The sequence below is a fragment of the Channa argus genome, chromosome 13 (genome assembly GCF_033026475.1).
Source record: "Channa argus isolate prfri chromosome 13, Channa argus male v1.0, whole genome shotgun sequence".
In the NCBI taxonomy this organism is placed as follows: Eukaryota; Metazoa; Chordata; class Actinopteri; order Anabantiformes; family Channidae; genus Channa; species Channa argus.
Genome location: NC_090209.1, coordinates 6780373 through 6798183, shown reverse-complemented (window position 1 = coordinate 6798183; position 17811 = coordinate 6780373). Strand labels below are relative to the sequence as shown.

Below are 17811 nucleotides of genomic sequence, written 5' to 3'. Positions count from 1 at the left end.
CAATAGCAGGCAGGCAGACCATACACACACAGCCATGTTCCTGTCGCCTAGTTACCGCTCGGCAGCAGGTTGCCACAGAAACGGCCTCATAGTGCCTAAATGGGGAATGCTAATGCAGTCTTCTTTACTCCCTGCTGCAGTGGACTCTCTGTGCCCATCCCATTCCACTGTCTGTACACAGCTGACTTTGTATGTGTAATCGTGTGCATGCACACTCATGCCTACAAGTGTTTGTGTGTAAGTGAGTGTTTATTGGGGGAATTTGGTAAATGTTCCATGTGTATTTGTTTGTTTGTTTGTCTTAGCTCTGCCCTTTCCTCCCTTAAATGTTGAATTACGCAGCATGTTCTATCCTTCAAATGTAGAAAATTGCTTTTCTTGTTGAAAACCTGAAAACCTGAGCAGAGCTAACCCATGGCTACTCTGATTGACACAAAGTACAAAGCAACAGTGGCCTACTAGGCATCATGTATACACTTAAGCACTTTCATCCATCTTGATGTATGGAAAGTCTGGGTTTTCAAGGATAGGTAAAAGTTGGGATAATTCATTACTGTTTGCTTTGGGGTTTCCTCCTATGATACATGCCCAATGATCAAGGGTTGACTGGGACTCCTTGGCCTTAATAGACTGTATTTAATACCGAAGAGGGCTTCTAGTTGCACACTCTCCCAGTGAGAGTCCAAATGATGTGGTGGACACACTTCTACTCAGGGGACAGCTATTCATCCTGTATTAGAATGCTAGAGCTACATTTGAGTGGTGCAGGAGAGATGGTGGCAGGAGTTTAGCCATTAGTAGATGATTGATGGGCTTTAAATGTTATTTTAGTAAAGCCAGTTGTTTTCATGAAGTTAATGATTGATGCTGTTCTTTCATGCACATTTGTGGGAGACTTATGATGATTAACAACTGAAAGAATGAAAGTAATTTGGCATCAGCTTTGAAAAGTCTCAGAAATAAATTTGTGCAGTTATGCAGTTGTAACTTGTATTCCTCATGATGTGAAGCCCCAGTTGCTGCAACAGCTTTAATGCTGCTCAGAGCAACATATTTGGTGCAGCTTATGGTGCATTGTGTGTGATCATTTGTCTTGTCAGAACACAGGGTTGTTTGTGCTGGCAATAGCAAAGACAAACTTTTTTTTTTTGCACACTGGATGGTACTTGTGTGCTGACGTATTCTTCTTCTGTGTCCCACTGTTTACCCAGATAACCAGTTCAGAATGTCTATCCTTGAGCGCTTGGAGCAGATGGAGAGGAGGATGGCAGAGATGGCCAGCCACCAGCAGCAGAGCAGTTCGGGGAGTGGCGGATCTGGGGGAGGAACGTTGGGAACAGGGGGAGGAGGGGGAGGGGGTGGGGGAGGAGGAGGAGGCGGAGGAGGAGGAGGAGGGGGGGGTGGAGGCAACAACAGCCAGTCACAGGTAAAAAGCTACACCACTGTGTTGTTATTGACTGAATGAGGTTGACTGAATTTTTTGCTGCTGTTAAGGAAAAATTTAGAACAACCAGTAACGACTTGCTCTTTTGGGTATGTGAGTGTGTTTCTGGCCAGACCCCAGCGAGCAGCTCCTTTGAGAGCCGTGTGGTGGTGGTCTGCGAGAAGATGATGAGCAGAGCTTGCTGGGCCAAGTCCAAACATTTAATCCACTCAAAGACCTTTAGAGGCATGACACTCCTTCACCTGGCTGCAGGCCAGGGCTACGCCACCCTCATTCAGACACTCATCAAGTGGCGGTGAGAACAAAATATTCTGTATGATGATACTTTTTTCATTGGTGTGGACCACACTGACTAGTAGGGAAATGCTAATTGTTGTCTTTCTTCCCTCTAGCACTAAACATGCTGATAGTATTGATTTGGAATTAGAAGTTGACCCTCTCAATGTGGATCACTTCTCCTGCACGCCTCTGGTAAGAGAGTTAGTTAAGATCTTTAAAATAGTTTTGTGCAAACTTCAAGTTTGTGTGATCGGTAATGAGTGAACCCTATAGTTTCCCAATTCCATCGCTGGCTTTTCTTCTTAGATGTGGGCGTGTGCACTGGGTCACTTGGAGGCTGCAGTGGTCCTGTATAAATGGGACAGACGTGCCCTGGCCATCCCAGATTCTCTGGGCCGCTTACCCCTGTCAATTGCTCGCTCTCGTGGCCACACCAAACTGGCTGAGTGTCTGGAGCAACTACAGAGAGAAGAGCAACAGCCACCAGCCCCCCTGCCTCCCACCACACACATGTCTTTCTCCCCAGCATCCGATGCTCCCACCACAGACAGCTGGATGGTCAACTGGGCAAATGACAGTGTGGTAGCACCCAGTGGCAAGAAAGGAGGCCCTGGAACCACAACAGCCACATCCAGCACTACTGGTCTCAATCCAGGTCAGTAGAGTTCTCCTACACTTGGATGAAAAGTCACTGACTGGAAGACAAACAAAGCCTTGCTACTGTACATTACAGCTAATTTTTATATATTATGCTTTGCAGACTTGAGAAGGCCCAGGTCAGAGCCCTCCAACTACTACAGCAGTGAAGGCCAGCGAGACCTCCCGTTGGCTAAAAAGCATAAGCCCAACCCAGAACTGTTTCAGACTCGGCCTGACAAGGCCATGTCTGTTCCTCTGAGCCTGGAACAACAACAGCTTCACAAGTTGTCCTCTAGCCCCAAGAGCCTGTCCTCTGAGGTCCTGAACTCAGACAAGGGTCTGGCTACAGGAGGCAGCACCGGGACAACCAGATGGAGCTCCAGAGAGAGTTTCTCCGGAAGTGGTTTGGGAAGGAAGGCGTTGGGGGTCAGCGGAGGCAGTAGCCTGGGGAAGGAGAAACTGATCAACCGGATACGTCAGCGGGAACAGCTAGGCATGCTAATGATGGCAGACAGAGAAATGGCAGATGCAGAGCTGCTATCATATCGGGAGGACCTAGAGAACCAGGACTGTCTCACACAGATGGATGACCTACAGGTGAGAACAAAGCAGCCGTGTACAATGAAATTTGAATAACGTGACACAAGAACCACCAAAGGTGCTGTTAATAAAAATAACCCACACATGTATGTATAGTACAATAACACTTGCATGTAATTCATTTGTATGGTCAGAGGGAGTATGTGGTATGGCACTTTTTGAAGAAGCATCTATAAATGCTGCAGAGTGACCAATGAAAAAAGCATGGCAGACTGAAATTGAACATAACCATACTGTGGCACCAGTTTAGTGTCCACCCTCTGCATTGAGTAGGCGGTGTACACAGGGCCAACCTAGCACTCTGTGATCCACTTCCATAGCCAAGGATTTCTTCAAGCTATCCATCTCAGTTTAATTACAACAGATCCAGAACAGAAGTGCCGGACATGAAGTTTTAGCATCCAACAACATTTAATCGTTATTTTTTTCTTTCCACTGACAAAAATGAAATAGTCGATCGTGGGACCAAGTAGACAATTCAAACAGAGACAAACATTAGTTACTAAACAAGGTACTGCAGTCTCCCAATGTAAAGTGATAAGTGAGTAAGTTAATCTCTTTTGTATTACCAAACCAGGTAAATATGATGACTCTAGCAGAGCACATCATTGAAGCCACGCCTGAGAGAATAAAAAGGGAGAACTTCAACGCCGCAGACTCGGTGCCCTTAGACCCATCAGGGGTCAGCAACACCATGAACTGGCTGGCCAACTACCTGGGAGATGTGGAACAACTGCCAAGCATCATACACTTACGGTAAAGAGCAGTGTCAGGCAAGGAATAAGTTAAGCAGACAGGTGTAATAGGACTTACTTATTTCTACACAACACATATATTCCTACACGTAACATAAGAGTCATTTTCTTTTGTCAGATCTCTTTATAATGAGCCCCTGATCCCGTCATCCAACCCCAGCCTCAGTCCTGGGGGGTCTCCACTGAGAGAGGGGCCCCTGGAGAGGTCCACACTTCCATCCCCAGCGGACTGGAGTGAGTTTATCAATGCCTCCAACAGCAAGGTGGAGCGAGATCTGGCCCAGCTGACTCTGTCAGATCCAGAGCAGAGAGAGCTGTATGAGGCAGCCCGCCTAGTCCAAACTGCCTTCCGCAAGTACAAGGTACAGGCCCGGCTCTCAGGTGCTATATGCTGTGTGTGTACTGCAGCCTGCAGTGACAGGCCTGTACTGTTAGAAATTGAATAATTCAATGGTTTTGGTGGGATCTTTGGGAAAAAGTTGAACTGGTTCACTTTTATTTGGCTTCAAGCAATGGAGTTTGGATTTTTGCATTAATGTTTATGGTGGTGATATGGTATATTAGCATCTTTTGTCTGAGAATATACTGTTTTTTATTGATAGTTAATATGATTCACATCTTTCTATCTCTAACTTTGTCTCATTTCTCTACTCTGCTCGTATACACATGACATCATAAACTATGAAAAGTACAAATATGTCCCTGTGGTTTCAGCATGGGAAGGTGGCTTGAGCAAAGCATGGCCTTGCTTAGAGGAACGATGCACTGTCCCTTATATATATATACTTGCTCCAATTTGGTATAATTAAGCTTATGCTATGTCTCCGTCTCTGTTTTAGTATCAGTCTTTCAATAAGGTGTATGGAGCCTGCTACTGCCTGTTTTCAATTAGCTCTCTGCACACCAGACCTTTTCCTCTGCCCGATTCATACCTCAATTCACTCCACATGATGAACTCATCACTGTTGTTTGCAGTTGTCTGTTGTGCCTGCTGATTCTAACGTGGACCAAGAGACTTCAGAAAAAGTTGACAGAGAATCTAATTTCCTTTGTGGCAGGATGCGGGGTTGTTTTGTGACCTCTGACCTCTCCCACTCTTCTCTCCAACAGGGACGACCGCTCCGAGAGCAACAGGAAGTAGCTGCTGCTGTTATTCAACGTTGTTACAAGAAATACAAACAGGTAGGCACCACGAAGCATTGAAGTGTTCTTCCAGGTTTAAATTAGCCATCATCTTGTACGGTCCTAAAAGAGCAAGCTGCACAGTACTATACAGGACAACAATGTACTTTCTCAATATGCTTAAATATAGCAATGAACCTTCAGAGCTGTGGTTAACATTTCAGCATGTTAATGCATTGTTTACAGTCTGTCCCTTCTTCTGTTTGCAAGCTAACATGGATAGCCTTGAAGGTAAAACTTTTTCACTACCCGCAGCTACATTTATTTCCAAACTTCAGATTGGACTACTACAACATAAACCCAGAGCTATGTTGCAGTATGCACATGCTGGAAGCGTGACATTTTGTGTTGTTCTTGTTGACAGTATGCACTTTATAAGAAGATGACGCAGGCCGCCATCCTTATCCAGAGTAAATTCCGCAGCTACCACGAACAGAAGAAGTTCCAGCAGAGCAGGAGGGCGGCTGTGCTCATCCAGCAATACTACCGCAGCTACAAGGAGTTTGGTAGGCTGAAGCCCCATCACCACGGGGCAGCTGCTGCCCTGGTGCAGCACAAACTGAGGTACATACTCTAATACTGTACATCCTGCTAGAGACAGTAGGCTAATGAGGACACCGCTTCCTCACACTACTTGCTATTAAGTCTTTTTTAAGTTTGGAAATACTATATTATATCTGGTTTTCCATATATATTTTCATGCTTTTCATCTTATGACTTTAGTTTGGGCACTACAAACATAGATGTTATTTAACTTTCCTCTGCCTTCCCTATCTTAAAAATTCCTCTGTTTCTAGCTGAAAAGTCCTCCAAATAACATAATCTGGAGGGTTTCTAGGGAAGTGGGTTGACCAAGACTACAACCTCCGTAGTACAAGCCACCAGATCACATCACCAGAACTGTTACATTTCTTCCGATTGTATGTTTGCCAGTGCTCATAGTGTGTCGTTCTACAGACTGTGTGACATTAGTTTCTGTCTGGTGTGTTATAGAGGTAGCTCTATGCTCACAAAGAGGCAGGATCAGGCTGCCAGAAAGATCATGAGGTTCCTACGTCGCTGCCGCCACAGGTAAAACCAAACACTGACTCACTAACATATTTACATACTAAACAGTACTGCCTTACTTTTTCTCTCTCACTGACTCACACACACACACACGCTCACACACACACACACACACACCGTACACACACACACACACAGCTTTATATATGCTAGATGAAACTTTTAGATTTACTGCAAGGGTTTGTTCCTGATCAAAAAGACAAACATTCCACTGAACTAATCAAAAAGACACAATAGGAAGTAGTTTGTAATGTTTTTGATATACTTTTGTTAGAATGGGTGGTTAGAATTGTTCCCCAACACCTAAGCTCCAACCCCCTCCCCCTCACTGTATTTGGTACCCACTTGTCCTCGCCCCCTCCTTCACAGTGCCTATTCTGTGCTAATAGCTGTCTGGTATTGTTTTGCTGTTTATGCCAAGCCCCTTGATGGACCATAGACTGTTCAAGCGGGTGAGTGCAGCCTCAGCAACTCAGTTCGTGCATCTCTCTCTCTCTCCCTCCCTCTCTCTCTCTCCCTCTCTCCCCCTCTCTCTTTTCCTCCCTTTTTATTCTGTACCCCTCTCTCTCCCTCTTATCTCCCTCCCTGTCTCTTACTCTTAAATAATACAATTATCTCTCCTGCAGTCTCGGACTTTGCATTCTCTCCCTCCTTCTTTCACTCTCATTTTCTCTTTGGCTGTCTTTCTCCCACCCCTCCACCCACCCTGCCTCCTTCTCCATCACTGTTGCTTGATGCCTGCTTGCATGAAGGCTGCCAACTGGAGCCACAGGTGGACTGAAGCTCAGATTTAGAGAAAGCCCTATCTCAAACTAACAAAATGCTTATGAATGAAAATATTGCAACACTTAACAGGCACTTCTCTCTGTATCTCTGTCTTTCTCTTCTTGGAAATTACTTTTCGTTCATGAGTCTTTAATTTGTTTATTTCATTTTTGTGTGGTTATGCGGTTAGCCAATTTGCAAGAACAGGAGACCTTTTTCTCAGTCGTGTTTTATTCTGCTGCATGTCAAGTGGTGACAATTATGGGCCTTGCTCTTCTACCTTTAGGCATGCTAAGGGCCTGCTGTTTCTCAACTAGATGTCTGTCTGTCTGACTGGCTGTGTTTCCTGTTTCTAGCCACTCGACAGACTAAGAGGGGAACTTAAACCATTTAACTTCCATTTACTAAAACTGTGTCAAGCTGTTGTGTTTAATATGCCCATAGGTTCATCAGCCAAAACATTAACGTCGGCTCAAAAAGATACGCCAAGGTCAGAAAAGGTTCAGCAAGAAGTTAGAGCATTTGGGTACTTCTATAAATCTGGCTGTTGACCCTCATGTTAAATGTTTGTATTCTCTAGCAGTTGTGGATTCTACTAAATATGATTTTGGTGGAGGTGAGATTGTTGGTGTAACTCCCTCTTATAGCAAACCTGTCTACTGCATGATAAAGGTCAGGAAGCTGTGGCATAGAGGACGGATCAAATAAACAAACAATAGCTTCTTCACTTATTGGGAATACAACTGAAAGCTTTAATGGATTCATATCTCCAGGGACTTCACCAGCTCCAAATGAGAGGATGCAGCACTCACATGTGGTTAGATTCATCTATCCATTCATCTACTCAGTGTGCCTCTCTTCCGTGCACATGTGTTGCAGTATTAACTTACTTCTAATAAGAATAAACAGGAATACATTCATTACATAGTGTTTGTTAAAATCTGTTACTTGGTAAAGTGTGCTGTTGACTGTCTGTGTTTTGCTCAGATACTTCTCTTAACCTATACCAGGTCAGTTTTTTTACACTCCAAAGTGAGTTTCTATCTTGACCCAAGTGTTTGGAAAGACTTTGTTGTTCTTTTAGTCTCTTATACGAGGATATCAGCTGTACTCTGAGTATCTAGTCAAATGATTTATATCATTACTCACTAAATAGATTTTCAAAATGTAGATATTATGTAGTTAAATCACTCCAGTGTCACATGCTGCATTTTAAGCCAAAAAGGTGCTTCAGTCTCACTTTGAAATTAGTACTATATGATACCTGAAAATATAATAAAATTACCACATTGTTTTGAGACTTATAAATAAAGTGCATCTTATGGGTTTATTTTGTGTGAAATAGTTTAGTTTCATCCTGACCAACATTTTCTTTCACAGACCCGCAGTAGTTCCTGATGATCTGGATTAATATTGCCTGGATGAACAGTGTGTGTGTATCTTAAAAGTTGTTTCTCGAGTCAGGGATGTTGCACTTATGGATGCTTGTCTCTCTCTGTGTTCCAGGGTGAAAGAATTGAAAAGGGCCAGGGAACATGAGACCCCCAAGAAGAGTCCACTCGCTATGTGACGTCACTCTCCTGACTCCTCTTTGCTTTTTTGTTTGTAACCAAACATTTTTCAAGACAACCGGGAAACAAAACATCAATGCAAGCACTGCAATTATTACTAGTACTGCAGTGTTACTGGTTCAACTACTATTACATGTACAACAGCATTTTTTTCACATATCTATTCTTTCCACTGACTTGATTTTGTTCAGAGAGTGGCAACTTTTATGGGATTATAAACTAAAAGGGTCAGGGTGGGTGGGGGTGCAGAACATTGGCTTCGTGGCATTTTTTGCACTTTTTCATGGATTTCTTTGTGTTTTTGGATATGAAGAGATTCTAGACCGAGAAGGAAGCGAACGCAGGACATGTTTGAGGACGTCTCTCACACTAAAGGACCCGAAGAGACATATGTTAAGGCTGCTGCAGAAGATCTCAGAGGATAGGAAGACCATGCAGAAACACTCTGGGCTCTTATTGCATTTCATAATTTTTTAAGTGACCAATCAATTCATTTGAAGAATAATTTTTTAACCAAATATATTGGCAACCCACACATCCACTTCTATCCACTGCTTTAGATGATATAATATTCAGTTTAGCTCAAGGAGTCCTCATGTGCCACTTTGCTCTACCCCACTAGTCTGTCCACACAGGTGGAGCTACAAATGAATGTAGTCGGGGGTTCAACCATTCAGATGCAGATGTGGGATAAAATATTTCCATTTTGCCATTTCTTAAAAAAACCCCTATGCTTTATTGTGTATATTGTCACTTTATTACTTGAATTTGTTTCATACTGTCCGATGTATTTGTTCCATCATGTCTGATGTGGTGATCTGTATCTTCAGTCTCTATGTTGTTGAATCCTACCAAGAAAAACATGCATGACTTCTTGGGAAGATAAGTCTTTGCTTGTGTGCTTTTGGTCAAGCCTTTCAGCCTATCCTCTGATTTTCTTTCTCTTTCCACTGAAATGGAACACAAGTCCATCTTCTATTCCAACTTGTAAGTTTTACTATACCTTTTCAGTAATGAAGCTGTCCTTGTTTTGTTGCGTTTTGTTTTGATTGTGTTTGCCTCGTTCAGTTGGTTGCTCCTCTGAAACCCACCAAGAGAGAAGAACTTGCCCATTTTGTGTTGAAATGATTATCATGCAGGTTGTTACTGTTGTTTTTAAACTTCAGAGCCTGTGAAGGCTTTTGAGGGGAAGATCACATACATTGCCTTGACGTCTTAGAGATTCTTTGAGGGGTCCCTAAGCTTGTCCCAAAATAGGGGTTTGACAAATCCATATTTTTGACAATTGAGCGATTTCTGTATATAAAGAAGGCTGAAAGTACGTAGGGGGAAAAAAAAAAACATTTACCCAAACGGGATTGTATTTTAGAAATATATTATTTTATTCATTAAAAATGGGTCAAAAACAGGTATGAGACAAAAACAGAATATTTGTATAGTTTTGTTTGAATGCCTAAGAAGTGCGGTTGTATTGTTTGTATATAGTGTAAATACCTGGGATAAAAATGAGTTATGTGCATGAAAAGTATGAACAGAGTCAAAAGGGAAAAAAACAACAAAAGCAGTAGTGGCTATGCTCTGTAAAATGAAAACTATTTCACTATTAAGAGTATTTTATTTTATTTTGATTGTTCTTGAGAAGAACATTTTGCTAAAGCATGAAATTATTGCAATATGAAAAAGTAAAAAAATACTGTATTTAGAGTTAGGAAAAGTCTGCAAAATTATCTTAAACAACTACAGTTCTGTTTACATAACTTTTGTTCTTTGATTTGTTTTAGGCTACCTAGAATTTTTTGCCAATGGTGCCAAGGTTTGTGAATGCTATTTAGCTTAAGAAGAGAATTAATTTACTTTTTGCAGAACAGATAATCATACAGTGAAACACACACTAGCACTGAAGACACAAGATCACACCTGGCCAAGGATAAGTAGAACAACAAGGCACACAGTTTGCATAAGGGAGTCATATTTGAAGCAGAAAGCATTTAAGTCTGTCATAACTCCAACATTCCCATAGATAACTCGATCATTTGAACATCACTGACTACTCAAAGTATGAGTTTTTGTTGTTGTTGTCATTGCAAACAGAATGTCATGTGGTTAATGAGGTATGTTGTGTGATCTTAAAGATTGTAAATGGCAGCCTTGCCCACAGTGTCCCTAGAAAGCAATCCATTTTATTACTGTAACTGAAACAAGATTGAATTCACCTTCTTAAATGTTGCAGCAATCGTCATCCATTCTAAACTGGTCCCAGTTGGTTTTTGTTGGTTTGTTTTAATAATAAAAAAAACTCCCCCATTGAGGCTGCCAGGGTCTTAGTATGTAGACCTTGTATGCAAAAAGAACAAAGATGTCTAACAAGGCAACAAATGTGTAGCATCCTGCATGTGACTGGGTATCTCTGTCAGGCAGCTGAAGACACATTTCCGAACTGGACTCTTCAGTCAAAGGTTCGTAAAAAGTTGCCATTCACCTGCAGGGTCAGTAGGCGTAATTGACTGTAGTGCACCGATGCAATTTATAGTTATGAGGCATATGATGTTTATGATTAATATAAAACAATAGTTTTGATTGGACTGTGAGAGCAGAACACACGTGAGCTGCTGATTTAGAGGTGCCTGTCGGCTGCTGCGTATTTCCTAACACATATTCCTAACACAACTACCAGGAAGTGTATTTTGTCCACTTTTATAATGTTTTTTGTCCAACCAAACACTTGACGTTAATATACTGTACAGCCAAGTGCCACTGAAAATCTTGTGTTATGGTTATTCAAGTACTGTCATGTTCGTTGAATAATTATTAAGCTAAATAAGTATTTCTCTGTTTTGTTTGTTTGTTTGTTTGGTTTTTGACTGACAGTTTTGTTTCGCTTTTGTTTTTTCAGTCACATGATATGTAAACTTTACTTCCTGAGTGTTTATGTAGAAAGTGCCTACTAATATCTTGGTCACACCAATCCAGTGTCAGCATCCCTACAGTGTACCTGAGGTTGAGAAAAAAGAACATTATCACCTACATTCAGTGCTGTATCCACTACATGAACCATCACCATCACCTTACACTCACCATTGTCTCTGTTCACACCACTATAAGCACAGCACTCCAGTCTGTAAACATGCTAAGTGTTTTTTTTGTTTTTGTTTTTTTTCTTTTTCAGCGTGTTAGGATCACATTTAAAATGCCACTACTGGATTTTGTTGCCTTGCATTCATCCTCTAGTCTGCGGTTAGAATGCATAGCCAATGCAACATTGTGGCCATAGGGAGACGGATTTATTATGCTTGCATGGGTAAAATAGTTAACTGGGTGACAGAACTGCACCTAAAGCATGCTTATTTTCCTAGAATCGGTAGTCAGATAGACTTTTTAAAAGACATACTGTTCTGTAAAATGAGGAACATTGGTTTGATGTGTCACAGAACTCAGAGATGGTAGGTGTGTGACTTGAGCCCAGACCTACAAATTGAGCTGATGATCAACACTGATGTTTTCATGGCAGTGCATGAGGACAGGATTGTTTTAGGGCAAGCTCTAACTTTTTAGACAGTTTCTTTCGTTCTTTCTTTCCTTTTATTCATTTCAATTTAATCAGTGTGCTCCCAAATTCAAGTAGGACAAATGGACAAGGTTGGTGACCATAGTGACAGTATACTGTATATACCAAGTATTACATGGTACACACAAACACACGCACAAGACACCGCACAGCACACATGCAGACATGTCAAGGTGTCAGTTTCACTTGTACACTGAGCAGTGAAGGCAGCATTGCTCTCCACCAGGCCGAGGGACTGGATCATCTCCCTTCTGTATTTTACTCAGGGTGCCAAAATGGGGAGGAGGAAACAGAGCAGGACGGGAGTTTCACAGCAGAAGAAGATTAAAACGAATAGAAAAACCTTTCAGCAGTATCCAGGACAGGCAGGTCCACCACTGCAATACTGAAGTCTTTAATATAATAGAATATGAAATATAATCAATTTTCCTCTCCGTAACATTAAACGTTACACACATCAGTGGAGTCCTGGAATAAAATCCTGTTAAATATAGCTCATTGAGATAAATGATTTGACATTCTTTTATAGAAGCCTGTCAGATCCTAGTATAATTCTGGCCAGTTCTTTAGGCCTTTAATTTATGAAAGAGAAAAAGTGTAGAGAGTATTTAAGATAAGTGTATAACTATATGAAAAGTGCACCTGCAAATCTTCTTTTACTGCCATTTATGAACGAGATGACAGGTTAGCTGACAGGCTCTCTTCTTTGCTACAGAGTATTATCATTTTCAAGATATTCTGTGAAGTGACCTGGGAATCTGCCTTTCCTCCTCTTCTTTTTCCCTATGCACCCAAACCAGAGAAAGGTAGGCACATCAGGACAACAGAACAAAAGCAGTTTTACAACATATTCCACTCGTGGACACAAAGCAATAAAGAACTATTTTGTGGAGACCTATAGACCTAGTGAAGTGTAAAATGATTGGACACATGTAGTCGACTTACTCTTATGCAAATGCCAGTATTGCAAGACAAGCATTCAGTAGTTTATGGACAGCAATTATATGGCACCCTTTACCGAACTGCACGTTTTCATCGATTCCAAACCAAGAAGAAAAAAAAAGGCCCTGCTTTGATAGAAAGTCATGGGTCCTCGACACTTTGCATGTGAACTAGTGATAGATCTATTTTCCTCTCCTCTATAGCTGTCTTTCTCTCTGTCTTTCCCTGTTATGTGCCCCAATTTTTCTCCACTCCCAACCCCTGCCCTTAAAAGTTTCATCTCCACTTGGTTCTCCTAATGTGTTTTTGCTTTCCTCCTTTTTCTTCCCTTCTCTTGTTTGTAAGTTTTATTTTTGTAATTGTGCATGTACAAGCGTCACTGACTCGATGGATATGTTTAAAAAAAAAGAGATTTCAGCTGCTGAAGCCATGCAAAATGTTTTGAATTGCCCTTAAAATATGGAAGATGTTTTCTGAATGCTTTATATTCTTTCTGCTGTAAAATAATAAAAAAAGGAAAAAATTAAGAAAACTCGAGAACCCGGTTTTCAATGTCTTATTGTTTCCTCTCATACTTTTAAGAATACATTTGAAAAAAAAAATAGCCAAGTATTTACAATAAGATTTTTATTTCTATGTATTTCTATTAACATACAGTGCTGTAGACATTTGGTGATGCATTAGTCGATTAAGGACTTTTACCGATAAATATAATTTAACACAACATAAAATAAATAATCTTCAAGTCCTCAAGCAACATGTCTCAATCGTACCTGTGGCATTGTTCATTTTCTAAACAAATACTGACAGCACTAACTGTATGTATGTGACTGTATGTGTGAGTGCAGGCATATGTGCACATACAGTATATGCATGGTCCATGTTTCTTATATTGTCTGCATGAATGAGTGCATGTTTTTTAGTGCAAGCCCTGGCTCCTGTGTGTAGTTCAGTTTTAGACACAATATTTCCAAAAACACTCGGTATTCCCTGTTCTCTTCTTAAACTCTTTCCGGATACCAAGCATGCGGCTGAATGGATTTAGGAGACTTTGTTTTTCCAGTAGGACCTGAAAAAAAGCATAAAGTAACAGTGATGACTTACTTACAGTAAGTTGTTAACTTATCTATAGTGGTCTAGGTATTGTAGAAAACCCACCTCTCTTTTCATCCCCCTGGGGAGAAGGCCTGTTGTTCTGACACCTTTGAGAAAATAAATCAGACTTTCAGCCATGTTTGTGTACATGTCAGGCAGTCGTGTAATATACTAGTAGGTAAAAGAGTAGGGGAATAAAGGGGTGTTTGTAGATGTCAGCAACTGCACACTTCCTTCTCTTTATCTGTACCTACGAACATTTATGTCTCAAAATTGTGAGCTTAATGGTAAACCGGTACGTTTACAGTGTGTGTATCACTTAAACTCTATAGTGCACTGCTGTTGCATAAGAGCAAGTCAATGCAAATGATTTTTCCTGGACAAAAGGCTATGTATAAATCTTTCAGTATGTGATGGTACTAATGTGTTGTGAGGGAAATTGTGTATGTGTGTGTGTGTGTGTCTGTGTTACCATCTCTGTTGATATCCCCAGATATCAGAGTAGAATATCTAAGACCAGCACCATCCTGAGGAGGGAATGTTTGCTCAGAGAGCAACAAATCATCTAAGGAGCCAACTCCTCCGTCCTCCACAGACACTGAGGACAACCACACAGCGACACACAGTTGGTAATCAGTAATCATTTGTGTTGTTTTCAGTAGTAGAAAGTAACAAATATATTCACTCCAGCACAGTTGTGAGCCACTTATTGTGAGCCACAGTATTTTTAATTATTATTACTTTCACTTCAACTCCAATACAATTAAGAAATCAATATCATGCTACTGCACTACATTTATTTGACAGTTTTTACTCTGCAGAATTCTCAAATTCTCAGAAGAAGTCGTTGTCTGTTTGAATTTGGACACACATTTTTACATTTCTGTAGTAATCCTATTTATGAGGTACATGTTACACATATTTGGACTTGCACATTAATGTTATTAAAACCACCATAGTCAATAGGGTTTAAAATACTTTGTATTTATCACTCACTCTGTCAGACTGATTCCCAGAGAACGTGTAATTTTGTTTTTCAACTTTCGATTATGTACTGAAGTGCTATTTCTCCTTCACTGTTGAGTTTGTGTACTTCTGACACCTCTGGTGGTATTTGGATTTTTTGATCAGTGAATAATTGTGTTATTTGATGACAGAAAAATCTATTAATGGTCTAAATGTCTGAGCTTTGGCAGAACAATCAACATTCTGCCTGAAATTTGGCAGCATGTTCAATGCTGATTGAACGAGAGACTGTAAAGTAATTACTTTGAGGCCTCGGGACATGACTTTCCTGCCATTAATCTTCATAAATTAAGTTTTACTACTAAAAATGCTAATCAAGGTACTAATTAGTGTGAAAAACAGCTATAATGAAGATGTTAGGTTGCACTTACCGGGTCCCGGATAGGGCATCTCAGATTCTGTGATGGGGTGGGCCAGCACTGGGCCAGAGACCATGAGGAGTAAGGCCCAAGGCAGGAGATGATTACACTTCATCATTGCAGGATGTTGTTGATAGACGTGCTTCTGATTCTTACCGAGGTCCTCCAGTGGAAAGAAGACTTACGTGTTCTTTTGGTCCCAAGTGGGTTATATACTTCCAGCTGTAGACTATCCCCCCCTCCCGCATGACACACGCCAGACACACTCACTTTTCCTGGCCACAACAGCCATCAGCAACTTCTACAATTTCATCCCATCTAACTGTGATAAATCAACAGGCAGTCACAGGTGAATTATAGACTCAATAAAAAGCCAATTGCTCCGGCTTGAGCCCCAGGAGTACGGTCATGTTTTACCAGCTCTTCAGCTTGATTGACTGTTTTTACTGACTTTTTAAATGGGATCAACGCAGCTGTTTCAGATGTCACTCTGAACAACATCCTATAGGGAGCAGGTGGAGAAAATGGGCAGCCAAATGACTAGGGTTTTTATGCTGCCAGTCCCTTAAGCTGGTTTGAATCCTCTTGTCTCAGACCCCAGAGAAAAACTCTATAATTAGAGTTGCATAAAAGGAGTGAGAATTTCTGGTGAAACTGCGTAATGACTTGCACAAAGGTTCAGTGGAAATGCTGAACTGTTCAAGGCCTTGTGCTTTATAAGCTATCTGACATTTTAAGTACAGGCAGCAGAGAATTTTCAATGGGTCATTGAATCAGGTTGATTCATGCACATTATTTAGAGGCCTTGTTCTGTTACGATGTTATATTGGTGCTTTCGCTTCTTCTTAGTCATGCAATAAACTCAACTTTATGAGTACAACCAGCATCAGTAGACAGAGTAAGAAATGGGCTCCTATTGGCTGTGAGTCCAGAGGACTGATGCAAACAGCTATTGACAAAGTCACATTTTACACCTCTGCATTTAATTTGTATGTTTATGAGAAGCGTGACGTCGGTGCTCACTCTCTCGTATGATGATAAGGGTCGACTAAGCGGCACTGACATTTAATTTCATGGTCAGAAGGCAGAGCACTCCATTAGGTGTTGCTGTTTATCACAAAAAGCTATTAAGATTTATATTAGGCAAAGCTGCACTGCCAGTCCCGGGTTATTCTAGCCTCTAAAATAATAGTTGTCTTCCATGTACTTGAAGTTTATGCTGCTATTTATAGGATCCTCTTTCCAATTCATGAGGAAACCAGAATTTCTTCAAGGCGTGTGTGTTTCTAACAAACACGGACACGTACAGCATAATATGCATAAGTGTCGTTTGAGAACACCTGCAACAATTGAAGAAAACTTAAAGTGACACGTGTGAAGTTGAGTGATTCTCCACATAGACGACAAAATGTACTAACACAATTCTGAAAATTCGTTTAAAAAAGCTTTTCCCAAACTAATGAATAAATTAATACACTGATTTATAGTAATTCTTCTGATAAAAACAATTAAGTAGTTTCATATAAAGTCTATTAAATGTGAGCAGTTATTAACAGCATGAACAAATGATCAGTTTTAGTGAACCGTGCACTGCTGCATTTTATTGTTGTATGTATCTGGCCACGGTGGTGCTTGCTTTGACTAAAACAACCAAGGTGACATGTGGTGTAAAGCACAACAGTACATTGTCTTCTGTGATCAAGTCATTTCTTTTGTGAAAAGAAAATCTCTACATGAACAACTGCACAAATATACTCAAGGAAAAAGAAAAATATCGAATGTAACAATAATTATTTAATTACTCGTAAAAGTCTGTATGTGTAAATATCAAACATGAAAAATATGATGTACTAAAAGGTTCAAAAAGGCTTACATTTTGTCAGGTATGTCCTAAAACAATGCTCATAAAGACTATTGCAAGACTTTAGCAGTCTGAACTATTTGATTCCATCAGGTTTGCCTTCCTACAATTGTTAAACCCTCATATTAGCTTCAGCTGAACTTCAGTGGACACACAGGTTTGAAGATATTGTTTTGATGTGTACTAAAAGATACCACTTTTGCAACTCGTCAAATCCTGATAGTATTACAGAATTTGTACATTGCTGTAACAATGCTATGGTGACATACAGATGGTCTGAGCCTCCTGACATTCGGGCATCTCAAAGATCACACTGAACAATTGTAACTGAGGTTTCACTCACTCATCATTTCCAGCTATGTGAGCTGGCAGGTTTTTGTGATTTGTTAACCATATTTTGACATAAGTACAACCAGCAGAGGGCAACATAACATTTAGTAAATCACAGTTAACATTTAACAGTAAACAGTTGTTGGTTCAAATTTTTTTAAACATATTTTTAGGAAATTGGCCTGGGATTCTGCAGTGTGGCCCAAGGGGAAACATTCTCAGACACAGACTTCTTTGTTCCTCCCTCATCTCATATTCAAAGACTCTCAGAGTGACAGAGTACAAATTACATCTGTCACAAAATCTGTATCCTTCAAAACCAAAAGACAG

The 17811-nt window shown here is 40.7% G+C and overlaps 2 protein-coding genes across 14 annotated transcripts in view; one reads left to right on the top strand and one right to left on the bottom strand.

Moving 5' to 3' along the window:
• Positions 1 to 9337, top strand: part of camta1a (calmodulin binding transcription activator 1a) — a 269527-nt gene extending 260190 nt beyond the window's left edge. For 7 of the 13 annotated variants that reach the window (XM_067526773.1, XM_067526766.1, XM_067526772.1 and 4 more), the window contains 13 exons: positions 1212 to 1426; positions 1543 to 1739; positions 1837 to 1915; positions 2030 to 2378; positions 2484 to 2959; positions 3540 to 3718; positions 3836 to 4079; positions 4828 to 4899; positions 5110 to 5130; positions 5264 to 5463; positions 5893 to 5970; positions 6389 to 6419; positions 8239 to 9337. In XM_067526773.1, coding sequence (XP_067382874.1) covers positions 1212 to 1426; positions 1543 to 1739; positions 1837 to 1915; positions 2030 to 2378; positions 2484 to 2959; positions 3540 to 3718; positions 3836 to 4079; positions 4828 to 4899; positions 5110 to 5130; positions 5264 to 5463; positions 5893 to 5970; positions 6389 to 6419; positions 8239 to 8271 — 2174 coding nt within the window. In that variant the 3' untranslated portion in view covers positions 8272 to 9337. The remainder of the gene's footprint in view (positions 1 to 1211; positions 1427 to 1542; positions 1740 to 1836; positions 1916 to 2029; positions 2379 to 2483; positions 2960 to 3539; positions 3719 to 3835; positions 4080 to 4827; positions 4900 to 5109; positions 5131 to 5263; positions 5464 to 5892; positions 5971 to 6388; positions 6420 to 8238) is intronic. The other 6 variants (XM_067526780.1, XM_067526770.1, XM_067526769.1 and 3 more) reach the window with 5 other exon arrangements.
• Positions 9338 to 13459: 4122 nt separating this feature from the next.
• On the bottom strand, positions 13460 to 16818 carry LOC137139479 (urotensin-2-like). Its single transcript, XM_067526784.1, has 4 exons — positions 15303 to 16818; positions 14378 to 14503; positions 13969 to 14012; positions 13460 to 13879 (listed from the first exon to the last, which is right to left on the bottom strand). Exons 1-4 carry the CDS (start codon positions 15406 to 15408, stop codon positions 13766 to 13768), a joined length of 390 nt encoding a protein of 129 aa, XP_067382885.1. The 5' UTR covers positions 15409 to 16818; the 3' UTR covers positions 13460 to 13765.
• Positions 16819 to 17811: the final 993 nt, after the last annotated feature.

What these genes read in the sequence shown, in the direction of transcription:
- LOC137139479 (XM_067526784.1), bottom strand. Translation starts at nt 15,408, where the DNA reads ATGATGAAGTGTAATCATCTCCTGCCTTGGGCCTTACTCCTCATGGTC. An exon ending in GATGCCCTATCCGGGACCCG is followed by an intron (nt 14,504 to 15,302) that starts GTAAGTGCAACC and finishes GGTTGTCCTCAG; the next exon opens with TGTCTGTGGAGGACGGAGGA. An exon ending in TGGGGATATCAACAGAGATG is followed by an intron (nt 14,013 to 14,377) that starts GTAACACAGACA and finishes ATTTTCTCAAAG; the next exon opens with GTGTCAGAACAACAGGCCTT.